The 23,416-nt window shown below is 33.3% G+C and overlaps 3 protein-coding genes across 3 annotated transcripts in view; 2 read left to right on the forward strand and 1 right to left on the reverse strand.

The window, feature by feature from the left end:
- The window catches only part of LOC134800243 (uncharacterized), a 299,703-nt gene that overhangs the window by 265,133 nt on the left and 11,154 nt on the right, over positions 1-23,416 (reverse strand). The gene's annotated exons all lie outside the window — the stretch shown is intronic.
- The window catches only part of LOC134800220 (alpha-tocopherol transfer protein-like), a 284,102-nt gene that overhangs the window by 122,954 nt on the left and 137,732 nt on the right, over positions 1-23,416 (forward strand). The window lies entirely within an intron of this gene.
- LOC134800236 (alpha-tocopherol transfer protein-like) lies at positions 316-21,723 on the forward strand. The gene is made up of 7 exons (XM_063772738.1): positions 316-398; positions 16,829-16,976; positions 17,494-17,653; positions 19,685-19,799; positions 20,199-20,330; positions 20,796-21,009; positions 21,503-21,723. The coding sequence occupies exons 2-7, from the start codon at positions 16,829-16,831 to the stop codon at positions 21,649-21,651; spliced, it is 918 nt and encodes a 305-aa protein (XP_063628808.1). The 5' UTR covers positions 316-398; the 3' UTR covers positions 21,652-21,723.

Below are 23,416 nucleotides of genomic sequence, written 5' to 3' on the forward strand. Positions count from 1 at the left end.
ATGACGGTCATGATGGCATTGGAACTGAGTCATTCTTTTAATTTTCATACCGGATGTTTTTTTTTTTTGGGATATAGTGAGTTAGTTTTGTACCATAATTTGGGGCTTTTAGACTACATTGGGTTGTTTTATCGATTTCAGTTTTTTTTACAATAACACACATTATAGTGAAATTATACGTATACGTCTTTTATTTCTTCAATGTTCTCTAAAATGTTTGATATCGTTTATAGACTTGACTTTGTAAACAAATTAATATATATCATATCAGTAGGTATCATGTAGGTACACAAAGTGTCCTCGAGAATATAATTAATGTTCTTCTTAAGGTTGCTACTTAAAATTAATTGTACAGTTCACTGATTGGCACGAGAGGCTACGCGTATCTACGGGTAGAGGTAAGCGTTTAAATAATGTTTTATGATTATATATCTCAACAGTAATGTAACGAACATAATAAATCATTGTGGAAACAGTCAATCATTATTAGTAGAAACTATTCCCCGATTCTGGCCCCACCTCTCAGTGGTCACCGATCCTGACCCCAGGGCCGATCCACCGCCCCCGCGGAACCTAAAAAAAAAAAAAAAAAAAAAAAAAAAAAAAAAAAAAAAACAAATAGCCCCCCATTTGAATTGATTGCGCTAGGTCTCAGCAGTGCCCGGCGCCTCCTTCAGGTACTTACGAAATACGCTAATTAAACAATACACCTTGCTCACCACGGTAACAATAGGCTTATCGACCCTTTTCTATTGTTCGATCTCGACTCGGGCGCGTTATTGTGTTACCGAGCATACTACCTACCTGGACCCTTCACCCACCGACGTCTTCATTCATGCCTTCTTTATGTGTGTATTATACTGTAGGTATTAGCGATAGGTATTTGCAATAGGTATTAGCGATAGGTATTTGCAATAGGTATTACCGATAGGTATTTGCAAAAGGTACTTATTTGCGATTCATTATCTTATTATCTTACAACCTCTTGGAGCTATTTCGATTTATAAGGAATACAGTTCTAACCTAACCTAACCTAATTAGAATTTACACAAGTAATCCGTCGGTAGCCTAAACTAACCTAAACCTTCTTTTACCAAACCTAACTTGACCAAACCTAACTAAAATCAACCTAACTTCTCATTTCAAACTAACCTGCTTTCACCTGCTTTCACCTAGTCTTCGTTCAAGTTATGTTTTAACCTAAATACCTAAACTTCTTACCTATCCAAACTAAAGCATCCTACATATCGTATACATACTTACCTATATTGTGCATATTGTATTGTGTTATTTTATTTAGTTTTACCTATTTCTAACTCATTATTTTTGTCTGCGATAAATGCAATTCAACCTAATGTAGCCTTTTTTATTCTTAAACTATTCTATCTTCTTAAACTTAGTATAGTAGTAGAAAGTAAACTCGTAGCTACTTGTTTCTTTGTATTATTAAAATAATAACTAGGCGTGTGAGGCATTTCTTGTGCACTTGTTTTCATTGTTATAACAGCTTAATTGCTTTATTGATAGACGTCTATTATATTTTATGCTGACAATGGATTATTATGTGGATATAATTTGGGTTTGAGTACAGGGAGCGTCTGTTTAGATGAACTTGTTGAGACATGATACTTTGTATGATTTTAAAAAAATAACGAGACGTGTCAACTGGTTTCAACATGATTTAGTCTAATACGTCGGCATTTCTTGTGTGTCGGTATTCATTGTTATAACAGCATAATTGCTTTATTGGTAGACATCTATTATATTTTATACTGACAATGGATTTATTGTTTCCTATTATGCTTTTGAATTTGGGTTTTAGTAAAGAGAGCGTCTGTATTAGATGAACCTGTTGAGACATGATTTGAACGATACTGTATCCTGCTCACTATCACAGTATAAAAGCCGAAGAGAAATGGCTTTGAGTAAGTATTACTGTCGTGGCAGTCCTCTGTATCAGAGCTCCTTGTATCTACTGCAGTATATAGAAATATAGTGTTAATTCAACAGTGAAGTGTTTAAGTGTTTATAAAAAGACCCAACAATGGATGTAAGTATGTCTTTTATTACCGTAACTTACTTTGTTTTGTTTTCACTTGTGTTCTTTGTGTTTTAATTATCAAGATTGTAGACAGTGTGTAAATTATTGTTTTATATTGTTTCAGTTCACTGAAAATACTTTCAAGAACTATTACTACCCGGATGATAATAAAGACGAATCAAGCGATGAAGAGGGTACGCTTGGTCTCAAAGTTAAACAAGCCATCGCAAAGAAACGTTCAGGAAACAATATCGATAGCTTCTTTGAACGACCTAAAAAGCAGTCTAAAGTTGTGAAACGGTCTTCAAATGTGAGCAAAAGTTCACCAGACGGTGTTGCAAACTTGTCATCCGGACAAGACGACGGGGCCTATGCATCACATTTGATTAAAATCGAGATATATGATATGCATAAAATCAAAAACGTCCCACCCATGGAACACTGGAAGCATGCGGACTTCAGATTGAAATATTTTGCGTTGGAAGACGATTTGGAGCTACAAAATACGCGAAATATTATTTATAACATAACAAAGCAATTAGCTTCTAAGGACAGTAGTGTGAAATATTTTATAGATAATAAGAAACAGTGATAGTTATAATTATTAATGATAGTAGTAGCTTAATGATTGTGTTAACGTATTTCTCATTTTTTACCTCTCCTTAAGTACATTTTCCATGTAACAGATTTCTTTGTGTCGTCTCGTTTTTTAAGTAACTAATGTTAAAATAAAGAATGTTAAGAAATATTTTGTAAATAATACAATTAAAAAAAAAAATGTGTGGTTTAAAAGGTCTTTGTATTATATGAAAAAATAAAAAATCTTATTTAAGTACACGTATTATTTTATTTCACAAAAAATGTTTTAAACATATTCCTTAATATAAGGTCATTACATACAGAATTATCAGAAAACAAACTTAGCATATCTGTCATAGTTTTTCCATGATATTTAAAATACAAATAAACTAGACAATATTCACCACAAACTGAAGTAAAATGGTTTTGAAGAGGTTTATTGTTATAAAACCACTGTCTGGTGTTTCTTTTTAAAAATAAGTTATGGTAACCTGAAGGCTTCCGTCCGAAGGAATCAAAATATTCTCCTATACCAGTAACATCAATGTGTATGGCAACCCAGTGGGAGCCTGGTTTCGTGTCAGGGTCCAAATTACTAACAATAAAAACAGGTAGATTGACCCAAATAGGTATTTTGTTAGCAGCAAAAACATTTGATTCAAAAAGTGGGTTTAATTTCTTCATACAAAATTGAATCTCATTAGTATCCATAATTACTTAATTAATAACAATTTATGTCTTGATGATGATGCAAACAATGACTACAACAAAATAACGTAAACGAAAGAAAACATTGTATTTATATAATTATGTTTTTCAACTATTATAATCTACAGATACATCACGGTTTTTGTTTATTTCAATAATGTTGTCAAATTCTGCATACACGATACAATTAATGGTGCTAGTTAGAGCCGAATCAAAGCGTACTTCTATCCGAACACTTCCATGTCTAACAAGATTCCAGTGTGAAGTTGAACTAGCAGATAAATCAGGGGTTAAATCAAAACATAACAAACAATATCCTCCACCATAATCTGTTCTACTTATTCCATTACCTTCGTTGTGAAAATGAATACCAGTTCCAGAAAATAAGGTGTGATATGCCGCCGCTATTAAACCAGAACTAAATGACGGTTGTAATGTTTTAGAAGGAATTTCATGACCATCTACAAACAAGCTAAATGAATTCATATTATAATTTTGAAAATTAAATGGATTCAAAGCTAAATTTCCATTAAAACCTGAATTTGATACAAATCCAATAATACAGCGTTTAGGAATTTGTCCGAGAAATATATTATCCAATGTTTTACCCTGGACCCCTGTTGGTATTGTGAGAACCTTAACTTCTGCTCTCGTAATGGGGTACTTCGCAGTCGTTGTTGCCAATACTTTTTGATGGGCTAACAAAACGCTAGGATTGATTTTTGTTCTTCTAACAATGAGACTAGCATCTGTTATTTGTACTTTAAGTTTTTTATCTTGATGACAAATTAAATTAAATGATTCTTTTGATCGGACTAACTTAATACGCAATTCAACACCATTTATCAAGAATTTCTCTTGGTTAAATATATCGCCATGCAAATGTCCAATCATTTCCACTTCCTTACTCTCTTTGATAAATTCTAGTCTTTTCTGAAATCCTTTGTTGTTGGCGTCAACGGTATCCATAAAACCTGGGGTATCCTCATACCATAACCCACAAGTAAGATGGGTTTTTTTGGCTGCCGGTCCATAGTTGAGAAGATTTTCCATATAAGCACGGTAAGCATATGTATTGTTTGGGGGTGATATGAGTTTTTGATTTAAATATACATCAAGTTGGTTGAAAAGGGAATGTAGCCAGTTATTGGTGGGTCCAACTCCGGCATCTGCTTTTAATTTTGTCCCATCTTGATTCAATACTTTAGCAGTAATATGTAACATTGTGTGTGATAGATCAATGTAGTCATCTCCTGATCCAGGTACTTGAAATTCAATGGGGCCATCATCACTTAAAGATGAAATTGGTTTGTAATGAATCCAATGTCCGCTTTCAATACTTGTTTGAGTTGATGGAAGGGCAAATATATCTAATTCAGATTTTGCACATTCACATGAATGACTGTGTAGAAATGACATTATTTAACTTGAAAATATATCGTTATTTTTATTATTATTTCTACTTCCTCTTCGTCGCGATGCTTTTCGAGTAATGAGCGGTTCTCTTCTTTTATTCGACATTTTATACCCAGATCCTGACATGAGAGAATCAATTTTTTCATCAGCCTTTCTTTTTAGGTTAGCGCTCGCTTCCTTAAATCGTGATCGAATGGAACTATCCATAGGACGAGAATTTACCATATCAGTTAACAAACCAACCCCTGCCCCTAAGGTTTCTTTTCCAATGGTTTTTAAACCGCTAGATAACAAAGGGAGCACTGATCTAAATAGTCCACCCAAAAAACTGCCTATACCATGTCCTCGTTGATATGGAACTCCCTTATAGACAATACCTATCCCAGAGCCGGCTTGGTGTGAATAATAATGTTCGTAAGGACAAGAGACTGACGATCTGTTGTAAATCATTTTACTCGTTGAAAGTGTAGCTTCACGCAAGAAGATCCAAATTGAAATGGTACTCTGACACCAGTCGTTGTTCTTATATCTATTTCAATGGTATCGAACTCTCTTCGTAAAACTGGTACATAATGAGCGGGTGAGAAGATGTGAGTTTTATAAGCTCCATAAATGAACTTAGTTGGATCTAAAGGTATTATTCTGAGTAATGAAGTAATAACATCTCCGACTACTTGTGGGTGTATTATATCAGTATAAACAAATATTTGAGATGGTAAACCTAAATATAAATTTGCAGGGCTTTTTCCTAATGTATTTTGTTTTAAATTTGTTTTCGGTTTAAAACCCAATTGCAGACTTAGTATCGGAGTTGTAATGATAGATGTTATTTCTTTATTTGTTGTTGCTATTCCAACCAGTTTTGTTAATCCATCATATCGAAATTTTACGTTATTTTTTAACTGTGGGTTTTCATTAAACGCTTGAAGAAAATGATCTATATTATCATATGTAGTGGCTGGTATATGAGTTTTTATATCTACTATTTTTGTAGTTTTATCGGTGGGTGATAACACCTTTTTCTTTAAATAAATGATGTTTTCGTGCTCTTGAACATTATACATGGAACAAGGATATTGAAATTCCACCAACCCAACTACCCATTCTCCATCCAATTTAATGGTCTTTGGTAATTTAGTTAAGAAATGTGCAGTCGTGTTATCCGTGTAGTAATCTGATGAACTATTACTTAACAAAGTTAGATAAAAACTATTTTCACTCATATTTTCTTTAAGTTTGATTCAGGTATCCAAGAATTAAATTTATTAGGATAACCTTGCCACTTAACTAGTATTTCCTTTCTGCCAGCAACTCGACGCGAGCGTATTATTTTATCAATTTTATACTCGTTGGAGGGGAGGTAAGTTACCTTTTGTAATTCTTTAGAATAAAATGTACCAATGATGGGTTCACCTTCTAAATCCTTTATTGTATAAACAACTCGTGGCGATCTGTTAATAATCGAATCAATAATAAATATTTCATCACTCCAATTACTTTCATAACCTTTTTGAAACACATGCTTATATTTAGTGATTCTAACATGATCACCTACATTTAGTTTTTTAGTTTCTAATGAAATTTGCCTATCTTTTTTGCGATCATATAAATTACTCCAAACAGTCATAATATTATTAGAGCTAACATCAACTGGGCGCATTTTAATGCTAGAATGATAGCTATGGTTGTAAGAATGTAGAAGATCTTGTAATATATTTGTGTAGTTATATGTATTCTTATGAGTGAAGTAACGCCACATTTTCATTTTAAGTGTTCTTTGAAACCTTTCTACTATACTTGCTTTAATGTCGGGGTTATTAGTGGTATAATAATTAATATTTTTGCTCTTAAAGTAATCTCTAACCGCCTTTGAAACAAATTCTGTACCTTTATCAGATTGGATGTGACGGGGAACAGAGTTGGCTTCAGTAAATATGCTTTCAAAACATTGTTTAACAGTTGCTGAATCCTTCTTCTTCATGGCTCTTGCAAAAGCATATTTACTGAACACATCAATAACACAAAGAATATATTTGTACCCATCATTATATTGACTATAAGTACTCATATCACTTAAATCAGCTTGCCAAAGTTCATTAAAGTTCGAGAGAATGTATTTATTTCTAGTAAATCGTCTATGAATAGGTTTATGCAGCGTGTGCGTATCTTGAGATTGTAACCATTTTTTCACTTCCTCTTTGTTCATTTGACCTTTCATTTCCTTTGATAAATTATTTAAACTGCTATAGCCAGCTGGATTAGAGACGTCATAATAGATTCTGTTAATATCTAATAAGGAGTCCATCTTTCCCACTCTATTTTCTTTCCGGATCGCTTTTGCTCCCGTGTAGCAAGAGGCGTAGAAGTGTTATTATCTTTATCTGTTGAGGCTCTCGTCTTCACAGATGTGGAGGGGGTAAAGGGTTCAATCAAAGGAGTACCATTAATAAATGCTAAATTTGTAGGATTACCTATGCATGACCTAGGAACTTCGATATCTTTTAAAAGTAAAGCAAACACTTCCCATCCAATTGGCTTAGGACGTTTAAGACATCTAACGGTGTCGCTTACCAAATCAGTAATATTACTATTTTTAATGGTTTGGTTATTTATAACAACTTCACCAGTCTGTTTCCACCAAATTTTCGGTTTACTTGAAACAATGTAATCTAACAACGTTCGAGCTTTTTTTTCATAAGATTTGGGTAATATGTTTATAATTTTTGACGGACTAATTGGCATTAGTTCTTGATTTATTTCGCCAGGTGGTGTATTAAACGATGACGGTGTGGCTGCTTCAGTTACATTATCTGTAACTGACTCATTATTTTCAATCTCCTCCTTTTTGTTCACTTTTGTTTTTATAATATCATTACTTTCGTTGATGACTTGATCTACCCCCTCCATCACGATGGGTATTCTAAACGGTTTTCGATCTGTTTCAATAAAATGTAGAAATCTTTGTAATGCTTGAGAATATAACGTCCACTTTTCGCGATCATTCATTTTACTTTTAAGGATTTTTTGCATCTCTCCATCTAGCCGAGATGAGGAATTTTCGGGTGGACTCTCATTCCGTTTCAGCCTTTCAATAAAATCTGATTCAACTAATAACATTTTTTTTGTGTTTTCCATTTTGTTTATGATAAAGAGTTCACTAAAGCACTTAAAACTGCACCTAAAATAATAGGTAGAAATGCACCTCCTTTTTGAACTATAACAGTTTTTCTTATTTTATGTTTCCCTTTCGAAACTAATTTTCTTAAAATATCTTTATATTTTTTTAGTTTCGTCTTTTCTTTTTTTTCTAATGGAATTTTCCCATTTAGGACGTTATAAATGCACTCACAAATAATGTTGATCTCTTCATCGTCACAAGATTTAAGTAATGCAGTACGATATTTGGGTTTAAGCAACTGCAATGCTTCAAGTAAATGTTTATATGTGTTTACTCTTGCATGCATCATGTAGAACTGACTAAAATATGGTGATTTTTATCATATTTAAACCCCTTTTTAGGTACATACACTGTGCAATGCCCATCAAACGGAAATATTTTTGTTTTAAAACGGCATATGTCATTTGTATTTTGTTTCAGGTCAATCATGAGGTAACCATGAGCCTCCTTTGTAGCATCTTTGTAGGCTTCGTCCACAAACTTTGAGTTTTCTGGGTAAACTTGTCGTGACAGGTAGCGTATTTGAGTTTTATCCCTGGGATTTTTAAAAAATACAATGTAGCTTGTATTCAATGAAATATCACGTTGACCTCTACCTTGATGAAATACGTTTTGTGTAATATAAAAAACACTTAAGTTTCTATGATGACTACCTTTCGTAAAAATGTCAACGATTCGTCCATCTGATTCTCTCATCAAATCATCTATAATAAGAAGTTTAGGTTTCTTCCCATCAAACATTGAAAAATCTGGTATTCCTTGACTATAATTTACATTTTCCAGATTATAGAGAGGTTGCATTTCATCATAACACCAAATAATTTCATCAAATTCAACATTACATATCTGTTTGGAGTTATTCAAAAAGTTTGTAACAAATTGCGTTTTACCACACCCACTAGGACCTGCGACAATGGTGGTGAAAGGATGATAAAAGTGAATCATTATTAAATATCGTAATCTATGTGTATGTGTGTATGTGTGTGGGTGAGTGTTGATATGTTAACGGATGGACTTTAAATGGTAATATTCAGAAAGATGATTACTATTTAAACAACTCAGATATAGTAGACAAAAAAACAAAACAAAATGATTACGTAAATTTTTTATTATTATTTATGATCACACTTTTAACATTATTTTTTTTGTTTCATATTTACAAAAATACCTTAAAAGATACAATAAAATAAAATTCATACATTTTTTTTTACATGTTTACAAGTAATACCTTAACAAATATACAATGTACAAACAATAATTTGGAATTCGAATGTTCTGTGTGATTATATTACAACTTTGAAACTTTTTCATTATTGCGGTATTTTATAATGACCCCACGCTAGAGTGTCAGAAGAGTTTTCTAATAAGTACCGTTTTGTATCTTCATGCGATAATGATATTTTATTTATTTTTTGAGTGAATATTATATGTTTTATAGACTTAAATCTTAGCATTTGAGCGCGTTGCAAATTTTTATTAAATAAACACGTTTTGTAATTGTCAAGAGTAAATTTTTTTGTAACACATTTATTGACTCCTTTGGCTTTTGATAAAACACCGTATTTTTCGGTTTTCTCATCATTCTCGTCATATTTTTCAACATCTAAGGTATACATTTTAGATCTCAGACCTACAAACTCTTTTAAAATTCTACCATTATTTTCATCTTTGAAAAACCCTAATCGCTTTTTATTTATTAACGGCAAATCATATTTATTGTTAGGAGGATAGTCAGATGTATCAAAATATAAATTAAGATCTGATTTTATATCTGCGTAATAATTTTCCGTGAAAATTTGATATACTAAGCTATCAGTATCTGTATAAAGAAGCTTAAGATTGTCTGGATATTTGGTTTTCATGTAGCTGTAGTGAAAGTCATACATCAAAGTTTTCGATATATCTAATACGCAAAATCCCAGATAAATCGGTTTATTATAAAATATTTTAGTTTTATTCAATTGAACGGCCACTAAATTCTCAGAGAATATGGATAAACTATGGAACTCAGGTTTCGCTATCAAAGATTGAACCCCCTGCGTTTTTCCTCGATTTTCCCAGTGATTTAATAATTTGACATTTACGCGTTTTGCAACATTTTCCATGGTTTTACCGAACACTGAATTATTCATTAGTTTAAAGAAATCTTTTTCAAAATCGGATGATGCCTGTGATCGCATGTGGGTGTTCAAATCTATGTAACTTTTTAACCACATAGACTGCTGAAATTTAAGAATGCGATGGATTTTACTCAATTTCAAACCATTCTTCAAACACTGTTTTAGATTTCTATAATGAATGACATAATTCGTTTTTTTATTTAAATTAGGAATTAATTTTTTTTCTTTGGAATTACCCAAACAAACGTTTTCAGGACAAAATGGCAAATCTGAATGAGAGTCATGCAACTCGTTAGGGTATTCGAGATCAACTTCTAAAATTAAACCATGATCAGCGTCATCAGATATATTAAAGTCAGTATCTGTATTTACCCATTCAAATTTACCGGTAGGAAGACATTGAGACATAGCCCACCCGTAAAGGTTATTTGCATCAAAGTACATAAGAAATGACGATGGGATATTTTGATTATAATCTTCCAAAAAAATATTATTAGCCTTCGCGTATCTATTACTACATTGTGATATGCCACCTCGAATATTTTTTGATATAAAAGCTATTTTATCGATATCAGTTAGGAGTTCTAGTTTTATTTTTGTAGTTCTTAACATTGCATCCCAACTTAATCCCGGAGCAGTATAATAATGAGCGGGGTCTAATCCATACGTCTTAAGACAAAGGTTTCTAAAATTTTCAAATATATCAGTTAGTAATAGAACATCAGTTTTTAAATATAAATCAGAATAATCACCCATATTTTTGCATTGAAAATGAGACCAAACATCTTTTGCGTGATCATAATCCTCTTCTGAGATGTGACTATCAGACAAGGAACTAAAGAAATCATCTTTAGAGGGAAGAGCTGTTAAGTTTAAAGAATCGTATGATGACATGTGTTCATAGGGATAGACACCCTTTCGTAATAAGCGTTTAAAATCCTCCTCGCATGAAAAATTCAATTTTAATTCATGAAATTGTTCAGGCAACAAGTTTTTTGCCAATTTGTCAAGACTACTGGACATAAATTTAAGTGAATCGACAAATCTCAATTTAATTGTGCGATTATTTATTTGTAAGCTCTTAGAAAATGAAATGTATTTCTCTTTGTTCTCTGGAATCAGTTCAATGTCGCCTTCTGCCAAACCAAGCCCATGCACTATAAAATGACTATCATAGTTACACAAATTATGGAAAAATACAGGTACAAAATTAGGTGCCCTGTATTTTTCAGAACAAAATGTATGTGCCACTCCTTCATAAAGACCAGTATGGTAATTATAGGAAATGACTGAATCCTCGTTTAATTTTTTATCACAAATATAACATGTACTACTCTGAGCAATATGCACATTATTTGCATTAGATAAAGGCAATGGAGTTTTTACAAAAGTATTTCTCCTACAAATGGCCTTTAAGTCTTGTTCCATATACTTCATAAATTCCTGGGTGCAATTTTTGCCTTTATATGTTCTGTACACTGACAATTTATCATTATAAGAACATTTAATGTAGTATCCAAAACTATATACCTCATGTTTTTGTACATTTGTTGTTGAGGATGTAGTAGGATTAATTGTACCTGTTTGAATCGGGTTTAGAAAGGCCTCGAAATCAGCATAAATAACAAAAGGTACCCTTAATTTACGTTCATAATTATCGAAAGTAAGAATATTGGAGGAAACGTTTTCATTGAACCAGTTTTTCTTTTTATCCTGTTCTGAAGGTAAATGTGTACAAACATGGAAACAATCGTTTCTTTGATGATTCATTAAATTGTTGCGAGTTGTAAAGTTCGATAAACAACCATCACAAATATGTGCAGCATGCTGTGTATTTGATAATTGTTTAGATACTAACCTAGATAAATTTTTGATATAGCAATAATGCCCCTTACTGTCTTTGGATATGTACAATAAATTCAAGTGGGTAGCTTTTTTGCACTTTGTTAAGTGTAATGGGCCTACTACGTCATGTTTTTTACTTTTCGAATTGTATTCAAGACCAAAAACGTTTATACTTATATCATTCATTTTTTCAAATTTCTGAATATCTCCAACCTTAAGTGGGAAAGTTAAATTTCTAAAATTTAATTTATTTTTATGCGCTATATACGATTTCGCAGTGTTTGAACGATGACTTGTAGGTGGATACAAGCCTGACAATACAGCCCATCTAAAACATTCATGATCATTATTTTTTACATTAATAACTGCTTTTCTGTTCTGAATATCACGTGGTAATTCGATATAGGAAGAACCACGCAATGGATTAAATTTGTTTACATTGACATCTAGATAGTTAAATTTTACTAAACTCCATCCACTGTCTTTTCTCTCAAAGTTAAATAATTTTGTTAATATATCTTTAACAACTGACTCGAAAATATCATCTTTGTCGCTGCTAACATCAACTACATTGTTACATAATTGGAAATCAAATGTATTATTTACTTGTTTGCTCTCTTGAGTAAAATCCGCATTCAAAATAAAGTTTACTTTTAAAGCATGGTGATCAGTGAGGGAACGATCCAATAATGCAAAGATTTTCTCTTTATTTCCTAGTAAAATGGATTCGGGAGTAAATGGTTGGTGAACATTTTCATTTAATAGTATTCTGTAAGTGGCCACCCTATTCTTAAAAGCATTTTCAATTAACTGAACATTAACCCATTCAATGTCAGCCCTTAACACATTATTTTTGTGAAGATTACTATTTAAATGATTTTTAAAATATCTTTTAGAAACAAACTTATTACACACAGAACATTCAATTTCATGATTATTATTTGTACTCACAATGACATCGGGAACTGGTTCGGATGATGTTGATGCTACAGGTTCAGCAGCTGCTGAACGGTTTTTCTTCACCAAGAATTCTTCGGTCTCCAAAACTGCAGCTGTCCTTTTTACTCCCCGTCCTATTTGAGAAGATCTATAACAATACATAATAAACATAAATATCTTAATGTCAGATAAAATAAAAATAATTACTAAAACGGTTGGTTGTATATACTAACGTAAGTCTTTTCGACACTGCTGACAATAGGCCCGCATCATCAAAACTCCATCAATCACATCTGATGACTGAGTATTCCCCTTGGAATTTTTGATATGCCCATCACATGGTGTATAATACGGTATAATATCAGAATCTTCCAGTAACGAGTGAGGTAATTTGTTTGATATATACCACATTCTTATATTTCTATGAAAATATGCTAAAATAAATTCTTTACTTAATTCCTCAATCTTATCACGAGGCAAAGTGAGACCAATATGATAGTAAGTAAACACCATTATGGAAAAGGATATCACAGTACAAGCACGGCACCAAAACACTGAATGATATGAACTCGAGATACCCCGCTTATATAACCAGCACTCTCCCACCCCACGTTTATCCTAACAATAAGTTCTGGTCACAACAAGTTAGGAGGAACCCATCCTTTGTTAAACAGGTACTGGTTAAGAGTTATAAACATGTATGAACAGGAATACTTTTACTTACGCCTCTCGATGTAGTTGGCTCACAAGACGGGCAGCCTCGCATAGATCTTCATTTTCTTCTATTTCTTCACAGAGTCTGATAAGTTCAAGATCGTAGACATCACAACTCAAAGAGTCCATTATGAAATGAGAAATCATACAGTGCTTTCTTTCATTTAAATAGTTGACTACAGGTATAAGATTTCTAAGAGTGGGGACTAAAGATTACACTTTACAAATGAGAAGTATTAAATTAAAACTAGTTGTAATGTGATACAATAAAAATAATCTGTTACATGGAAAATGTACTTAAGGAGAGGTAAAAAATGAGAAATACGTTAACACAATCATTAAGCTACTACTATCATTAATAATTATAACTATCACTGTTTCTTATTATCTATAAAATATTTCACACTACTGTCCTTAGAAGCTAATTGCTTTGTTATGTTATAAATAATATTTCGCGTATTTTGTAGCTCCAAATCGTCTTCCAACGCAAAATATTTCAATCTGAAGTCCGCATGCTTCCAGTGTTCCATGGGTGGGACGTTTTTGATTTTATGCATATCATATATCTCGATTTTAATCAAATGTGATGCATAGGCCCCGTCGTCTTGTCCGGATGACAAGTTTGCAACACCGTCTGGTGAACTTTTGCTCACATTTGAAGACCGTTTCACAACTTTAGACTGCTTTTTAGGTCGTTCAAAGAAGCTATCGATATTGTTTCCTGAACGTTTCTTTGCGATGGCTTGTTTAACTTTGAGACCAAGCGTACCCTCTTCATCGCTTGATTCGTCTTTATTATCATCCGGGTAGTAATAGTTCTTGAAAGTATTTTCAGTGAACTGAAACAATATAAAACAATAATTTACACACTGTCTACAATCTTGATAATTAAAACACAAAGAACACAAGTGAAAACAAAACAAAGTAAGTTACGGTAATAAAAGACATACTTACATCCATTGTTGGGTCTTTTTATAAACACTTAAACACTTCACTGTTGAATTAACACTATATTTCTATATACTGCAGTAGATACAAGGAGCTCTGATACAGAGGACTGCCACGACAGTAATACTTACTCAAAGCCATTTCTCTTCGGCTTTTATACTGTGATAGTGAGCAGGATACAGTATCGTTCAAATCATGTCTCAACAGGTTCATCTAATACAGACGCTCTCTTTACTAAAACCCAAATTCAAAAGCATAATAGGAAACAATAAATCCATTGTCAGTATAAAATATAATAGATGTCTACCAATAAAGCAATTATGCTGTTATAACAATGAATACCGACACACAAGAAATGCCGACGTATTAGACTAAATCATGTTGAAACCAGTTGACACGTCTCGTTATTTTTTTAAAATCATACAAAGTATCATGTCTCAACAAGTTCATCTAAACAGACGCTCCCTGTACTCAAACCCAAATTATATCCACATAATAATCCATTGTCAGCATAAAATATAATAGACGTCTATCAATAAAGCAATTAAGCTGTTATAACAATGAAAACAAGTGCACAAGAAATGCCTCACACGCCTAGTTATTATTTTAATAATACAAAGAAACAAGTAGCTACGAGTTTACTTTCTACTACTATACTAAGTTTAAGAAGATAGAATAGTTTAAGAATAAAAAAGGCTACATTAGGTTGAATTGCATTTATCGCAGACAAAAATAATGAGTTAGAAATAGGTAAAACTAAATAAAATAACACAATACAATATGCACAATATAGGTAAGTATGTATACGATATGTAGGATGCTTTAGTTTGGATAGGTAAGAAGTTTAGGTATTTAGGTTAAAACATAACTTGAACGAAGACTAGGTGAAAGCAGGTGAAAGCAGGTTAGTTTGAAATGAGAAGTTAGGTTGATTTTAGTTAGGTTTGGTCAAGTTAGGTTTGGTAAAAGAAGGTTTAGGTTAGTTTAGGCTACCGACGGATTACTTGTGTAAATTCTAATTAGGTTAGGTTAGGTTAGAACTGTATTCCTTATAAATCGAAATAGCTCCAAGAGGTTGTAAGATAATAAGATAATGAATCGCAAATAAGTACCTTTTGCAAATACCTATCGGTAATACCTATTGCAAATACCTATCGCTAATACCTATTGCAAATACCTATCGCTAATACCTACAGTATAATACACACATAAAGAAGGCATGAATGAAGACGTCGGTGGGTGAAGGGTCCAGGTAGGTAGTATGCTCGGTAACACAATAACGCGCCCGAGTCGAGATCGAACAATAGAAAAGGGTCGATAAGCCTATTGTTACCGTGGTGAGCAAGGTGTATTGTTTAATTAGCGTATTTCGTAAGTACCTGAAGGAGGCGCCGGGCACTGCTGAGACCTAGCGCAATCAATTCAAATGGGGGGCTATTTGTTTTTTTTTTTTTTTTTTTTTTTTTTTTTTTTTTTTTTAGGTTCCGCGGGGGCGGTGGATCGGCCCTGGGGTCAGGATCGGTGACCACTGAGAGGTGGGGCCAGAATCGGGGAATAGTTTCTACTATTATTAACTAAAAGTTTAACAAAATAAAATGTTAAAGTTACCATTTTTGGATTATTTTAAATGCATAACTTTATAACCAATTTAATTGGACAGAGGTAAAATTAGATGATTGGAGATTTAAAAAATCATTCGATTTTAATTCTCTTTATAGGTACCTTATATATCCTGTATGAAATTGTAACGGGGATCGAAAAATTCCAAGCGTAAACTATTAAATAACATTACCTATATTTCAAATTAACGTAAATTTACGTAGGGCAAACCTTGGCTAATCGGTGATACTTGGTAATTCGGTGATACTCCGTTATAATCTTACACAGTTCTCACCATGAGGAAATGCGAGCTATAAAATCGTTGGCAGCTGTCAGTTTTGATGCTTGCAATTGGGTTGGCAGCAATTAAATTGCTTACATTTCAGCACTGTAAGCTCAGCGTAAGATAAAAAAGCATTATCACCGAATTACCAAGTATCACCGATAAGCCAAGGTTTGCCCTATATAAAATGTATAAAAAATATGCTGTGTAAAATAATCTATTTTACAGAATCTGTAGGTGCGACTAGCGTCACAATATCTAATAATTTCAACACTTTTACATGTTGCATTTAAGGCATTTAATGCTAATTTAGCGCATTAAACCTAACTTTATTTAGTTTATTTAGTTGGGTTTGTTTGTTCATAAATAACTAAGATTCGTATCTCAAATAACTACTTTCTAATAAAGTAATAATTAAATACATTTGAAAGTTTCTTAATCCATACAAACAATTTCAGATGGCGCACAAACTATTTCCGCATACCGCAGAAGAAAAAATTGCGATACAGAAATACTTGGATTGCTCTGAAGAAGGTGTGAAGGAAGATGTGGACGCCATCATGGATTGGTTCCAGAAACAACCGCATTTGGTGGAAGCTGGTATAGGTGAATATTTTTGAGGCGTGTTTATTTGGTACTTTGTCTTTATCTTCCACTTTGGCATTTTGTGTTTGTTAACCCTTTTCCAGGCATAGTACGATTTATCGACCACATACGCGCTACTAGAATTTCAACTTTAGCATTCCGATTTAAGATTCAAATTAGATTGCACTTTCGGGAAATTTGACTCGTCTTCAAATGAATCATCAAAGCTGGATTAATTGGAATATATTTGGATTTTCCGGGAAAACCTTGTAGATTGGTGCGGCCTGGAAAAGGGTTAACCAGAGACAACTTTTGTTTTCATCAAATTTTAGTGTGTTACTCAGTGTCGGGCGCGGTCACTATTAATCGTCGTTTTAGTATTTTTCAGATTTTTTAATCATGGTCCATTCTTGCAATGTTTATAACATCCTTATTATCTCCTTTGCCCTATAGATTTGTATAGATTTTCGATTACCTGCAATAATATACCTGCAAAATGTAACAAAAGTACTCCTTTGATTTAAATTCTCATTTATAGATCCAGATGTAGTAAGAACATTTCTCCTAGTGAGTAAAGGTTCTCGAGAAAAAACGAAACGTAGAATTGACAATTTTTACAAATATAGAGGATTGGCTCCGGAATTAATTCAGAGCAGGATACAAGCCTTGTCTAGCGACCAGGATCTTTGGACTATCTAGTAAGTTTATGTTTCAAATTGGAAAGGAACAAGATGCGGCTTGCAGGTTCTGTCAGGAGTCAGAGGAGACTGCAATGCACATTCTCTGTTCCTGTGGACCAGAAATGTCAAAAAGTAGTAAGTACCTAGAGCTGGTCAAACCAATTTGTCAGTAAATAGGAAGAAACAAGTCTATACCCATCCTTTTCTTTTGGGTGCTTGTACTAGTGTAAGACAAAGATAGTATGATTCTCTCTATCTATGTTTGAAATTAGACAGTCCTTTGACACACTATACTTAGGGCGGCACGTATTGCAACCATATGAGGTACAGAGCATTACGGCCCAAAGAATCTGGAATTTTTTGGATTCAACGGGCATTAGTAGCACTTTAAAGGGCCGTCACAAGTCACAATAGATCACTGCTTGGTCGACGTGGCACTCAAAGGCCCATAACACCCCAATAAGTTTATTTATTTATTTATTTATTTAATCTTTATTGCACAAAAGAAAAACCTTATAGTACAAAAGGCGGACTTAATGCCATAAGGCATTCTCTACCAGTCAACCTTAAGGCTAAGCAGAGAGATTGTGAGCAGTGCTACAATTAAAACAGCAAAAACAATCAATAAATTACGAATAACATATCGTATAAGTTTATGTTGTTTTGAAAGTCATCATAACGGATTAGCTTCAAAACTAACTTTTGGTATTTTAGTTTTCGATTGAGGTGATGATAGATATTGAATTTTATACTTAATAAAGATTATTAGAATTCGGTAATAACATAGTGGAGGTCATATTTTCATATTATGAACTTATCATCTATCGTGGTGCTTCCATACTCTGTCGTTTACCATACATACTCTCTGTGCAAAGTTCAGTTATTAAAAAGTTATTAAAAAAACATACAAGTGCGAGTCGGCCTCGCTCACCGAGGGTTCCGTACGTTTCAGTAGGTATTTGTTGTTATAGTGGCAACAGAAATACATCATCTGTGAAAATTTCAACTGTCTAGCTATCATGGTTCATGAGATACCGCCTGACAGACAGACAGGACAGACGGACAGACAGGCAGATGGACAGTGGAGTCTTAGTAATAGGGTCCCGTTTTTACCCTTTGGGTACTGAACCCTAAAAATGCATTTAATTAATGAAATTAATTTATTCCAGATAATATTTCCATACGAGATTAAACTAATTACATAATAAAATATAATGATATTTAATGATATTGTTATGCATAATGCATTTATACGTATGAACGTATGTTTTTAATATTATTGACTTTAACATACTTACATGTTAAAAATGTTTAAGGTAAATGTGCTAGTGCTCGACATGTTAATGCCCAATAGATGGCACCTTGCTGTCACCTCTATTGACAATGACTTAAGTTTTAAGATGACATGTACTGGGACCGCGTCGAGCACCAGTACGTTTACCTTACTCATTGTTTTAAAAATAATGGGCGTGGATAAATGGCAGTGACAATGACACCTACTGCCAAAAATTGTTATGAAATATTTAAAGAGCTGGTAATAAACATAATTGATACCTAAGTAATGAATATGTCATATATCTTGGATGAGTTAATTTACATTTATATTAATGTAATAATCCAGCTTACATATGCTGGGCACAGGCTTCCTTTATACGCGAGAGGACTGGGGATATTTTATAGTTTATAGTCCACACACTGGCCCATTGCGGGTTGGGAACTTCACATACAGCTTTGAATCTTTCGCGTATGTATGCAAGTTTCCTCATGATGTTTTCCTTCACTGAAAAGCTAGTGGTGAATTTCAAATGATACTAATATTCAGTAGGTACACAAGTTCCAAAGGCATTGGTACAGTCGACTACAAAGAGATGTATCCACTTTTTCACCTTACTGCATTGTATTAAAGTGAAAAAGTGGATACATCTCTTTGTAATCGACTGTACGAGCCGGGATGTGAGCCCACGACCTCCGCATCGAAAGTCCGACTTCATATTCACTAGGCCGCGACTATAATTAGTAAGCATTTGTAATTTTAGTTAACTTTTTCAGTCGATATGCAGCAATATTGAAACTGTATGAAGGAAGAAGAATTACGATTGTCCAGTTTTTTGACCCAGACCCCAGTTCTTTTTCGGCTGAACAAGTCTTCAGGAATCTGTACATGGTAGGTAGTTATTTCTATACGTCTTTGGTAATTAGTCCTGAGATTGCTACTGTCCCACTCAGACGCAGAGCCAAGCTTTTTTCATAAGTTATTACAGTAAAATAATAACACAAGTAGATAATATTTCAATTCCTTATTTTACTTTTTTGATAGAGAAACACCGAAAAACTCCGATTTGTTTTTAATAATTTAAAAATGATACAGATGTATTGCATAATTATTTTCCATCGTTTTTTCACGGAAACGTACGAACATGTCTTGCTATTTCAGTCACTCGGTACAAAAAGAACTGAGGTTGACTGAAGTAGCATGACAAATACCAACGTTTCCGAGAAAATACAATGGAAAACAATTAACAACAACATCCTGTACCTTACTCAGTTACTTGTAATTTTTCAGATGAATGATTTAAGAGTAAAATACGACTGTTTTCGAGGTGAAATTTGGGTTGTTGATCTCAAAAACGCAACACTCGGACATCTCCTAAGGCTAAATCCTATGTTGGCTCAAAAATCAGCTCAAATTTTCCAGGTATAGTAAAAAAGAGTTTAGTGATATATAAAAAAAAATATTTAGTATAAGACAAAGGCAAAAATAATATGGCTACTGAGATTATAATGTACCTAATGTTTTTTTTTAATAATCTTATCTAAATCGAGTGTTTATGTGTCAAATGACTTTCTGTTTTTAACTAAACCTAAAGTCATTAGAGTTAGTCCAAGAAAAGTCCGCAGCGATTTTGATAGACCACGCAGTGCAAGTGTTATTTATACGCCATCATTTCATAGAAGTTTGAAGTTTAAAATAACACTTACACTGCGTGGGCTATCAAAATCGCTACAGACTTTTCTTGGTCTCACTCTAAAACTTTCAAAGTCTGTAAAAGGCCTAACAACAATATACATTACAAAGATATATAAAGAGAGCTTGTTAATCAGGTAATAACAATTATGCTACAGCTTGTTAAGTTTACTAATATACATTTATTTGTTAAAGGAAGGGCTTGGGTTCAAAGTGCATTCAATCCACGTCTTAAACTTTCCGAGCATAGGTCAACAAATTATAAGTTTATTTCGAAAATTTGTCAAAGCAAAAATCATGGACCGAGTTATGATTCACGCTAGTGTAGAAGCATTACACGAGTTCCTACCAAAACAATATCTGCCACAAGATTACGGAGGGGAGGACTGCAGTATGCAAGAATATAAAGGTACAACTTGCCTAATGCAACTTACTTTAACCTCTAGCCGCGCCACGTCAAACCTTGCCAAGTAAAATGAAACTTTGATTTAGTCAACACAAAGTTCAAATTAGAATGGAACGGGAGACCTTTTTATAGGTCTCTGGGCGGCTAGTGGTTAGGTAGGGTACGAGAAACTACGGGACAAGAGAAATATTCAAAAAAATAAACAATTAGAGATGCTTGTACATATTAATAACTAAATTACATGACAATACTAAAAATTAAACTAATGCCAAGCTAATGCATAAATAAACTTAACTCAAAAATACTTATCTACATAGAAGGACTTTCCTCATACGGTTTGTTTTGCATCGAGTCGAGAGAAAAAAGTATGTTTCTCTTAAACTGCCTGACCTTATGATACTATACTTTGGACTAAACCATAACATTTTGACCATAGTTAAGTACATAGAGCTGAGTTTATGATAATACATATTTAATAGTTAAAGTTATGTTACAGATATGTATGAGAAGGAACTTCGAAGTGATTCAACCAAACAGTTTCTACTCAATGCGTGTAAGCATGTATCAGATGAAAAGAAGAGGCCTGTTACCGATTATAATTATGAGTTTTTGTCTGGGACATTTAAGAAACTAGACATAGATTAGTACTGGGTACTGGGTTTAAAGGTCAGCATGACTTTAAATGAGGTTGACAATTGTCAAAGGTTTTTATAGGTGGTGCCAAAGCCTTTATAGTGTAAATAACATTATTTGCGGTATTTGACGTCTGTCACTCACAACAGCAATACTACGTAAAATATTTTGCACATCGAAATCACAAAGGAAAACAACTGCACTGCGAACGTTTACGTTCTACGTCTTTTTTATTTTTATTTTAGGGTTGGCCGGACACCACCATTATGAATCGGTAGTCGTCTAAGTAAATCGATATGAATTTTCCATTTTTCTTTTAATAAAAATAAGGAAAAGGTGGATAATTAACTGTAAATATGGATATATTTATCGTCACTTAACAGACAACAAATTTGACACAGAAATAACATAAATAAACTTTAAAATAGATCCCCAGTTAGTTTCAATTTTGACAATGGGTGCGACCTACTCGGTCGGTGTATTAAATACACCGACCGACCGGTAGCTTGCGGGAAAACCATATAATTCTAGCTTTATTTAAATCTCAAATAAAAATTCATTATACGTCACAATTCGATACCTCAGTCTACGTGCTATCCAATCGTAATCGCTTGCTGTGACAATCGATTTGCGTTAGTTACATCTCTATATACGTCAGTCATAATGTGTCAAATACCGCAAATAATGTTATTTACACTATAGGGGCATATACGTCCAAGTGTCAAAACGTCCAGAGTCACAATACTCTACTGCCAATAAATCTTTATGTATTACTGTCCTATTGCCAGAGAGTCTAGGTGTCATTATGACTATTTAACATAAGGGAAATAAGACATGTGGACTTTTTTACATTTTGGACATTGCAACACCTAGACATTCTGACAACTTAATATAAACATGTTCGTGTTAAGAGTGGTGCTTTTACAATCATCTAAACGATTTTTATGTAATAAAATATTTTAAATGTACTTAAAGCCTGACAACAGTTTATTTAACCCTGAGATAGTGTCGCTGCAAACAGCTTACGTATGGCAATAATGTGCGTACGTCATGTATAGCCCGGGTAGTGGGCATTGGCTTCATGTTGATACACGTATAATGTCAAAACATTGCTTACAGAGAATTCGGTTCTTTCAATTTACCTATTCGTCAAAATCTGATTCTAAATATTCAATATTTACATATTCTTCGTTTTCTGACTCTGACGAAGTCTGATTTTCATCAGATGTTGTGTCGCTTTCAGGACCACCAACCTCGATTATAAAACGTTCAGTCTCCAATTCGATTATAGGATTTTTATCGTCGATCTACATAAACCTTAAATGAAATATTAAAGTTTAAACCAAACAACTAACCAGTTCATTAAAACCGCACTATAAAATGTCAATACCGGTCATGTCAACAACCAACTTTAAAACATTGTTTATTGGAATGCTATGTAATCCTTCGTATTTTTTAAGCTGTAAGTATTTGATTGCATTCACTACAATTTTTTTCGCATCTTTGTTAAATTTTTTTTTGAATTTTTGTAATAAAACCGTTTATATTTGAATATATTCGTAGATATTTTCCATTTGTTTACATCGGTGACATTCGATGACATCCAACGTTCGTTCTCAAGGAGTACTTGTTGCCAGTAAAAGAAATTAGTACCATTGAAAATCCGCAAAATGGCGAGGGTCAAATAAACTGTTGTCAGGCTATAACTTATTGTTAATCTTTCCCTCTTCCACATCCTATACATGTAAGAAATAATAAGGGCCGATACAGACGGACT

Source organism: Cydia splendana, chromosome 19 (genome assembly GCF_910591565.1).
Source record: "Cydia splendana chromosome 19, ilCydSple1.2, whole genome shotgun sequence".
Classification (NCBI taxonomy): domain Eukaryota; kingdom Metazoa; phylum Arthropoda; class Insecta; order Lepidoptera; family Tortricidae; genus Cydia; species Cydia splendana.

Coding starts and splice junctions, on each gene's coding strand:
- LOC134800236 (XM_063772738.1), top strand. CDS start 16,829: ATGGCGCACAAACTATTTCCGCATACCGCAGAAGAAAAAATTGCGATA. Junction 16,977..17,493: donor TTTGGTGGAAGCTGGTATAG/GTGAATATTTTT, acceptor TCTCATTTATAG/ATCCAGATGTAGTAAGAACA. Junction 19,800..20,198: donor TCTTCAGGAATCTGTACATG/GTAGGTAGTTAT, acceptor GTAATTTTTCAG/ATGAATGATTTAAGAGTAAA.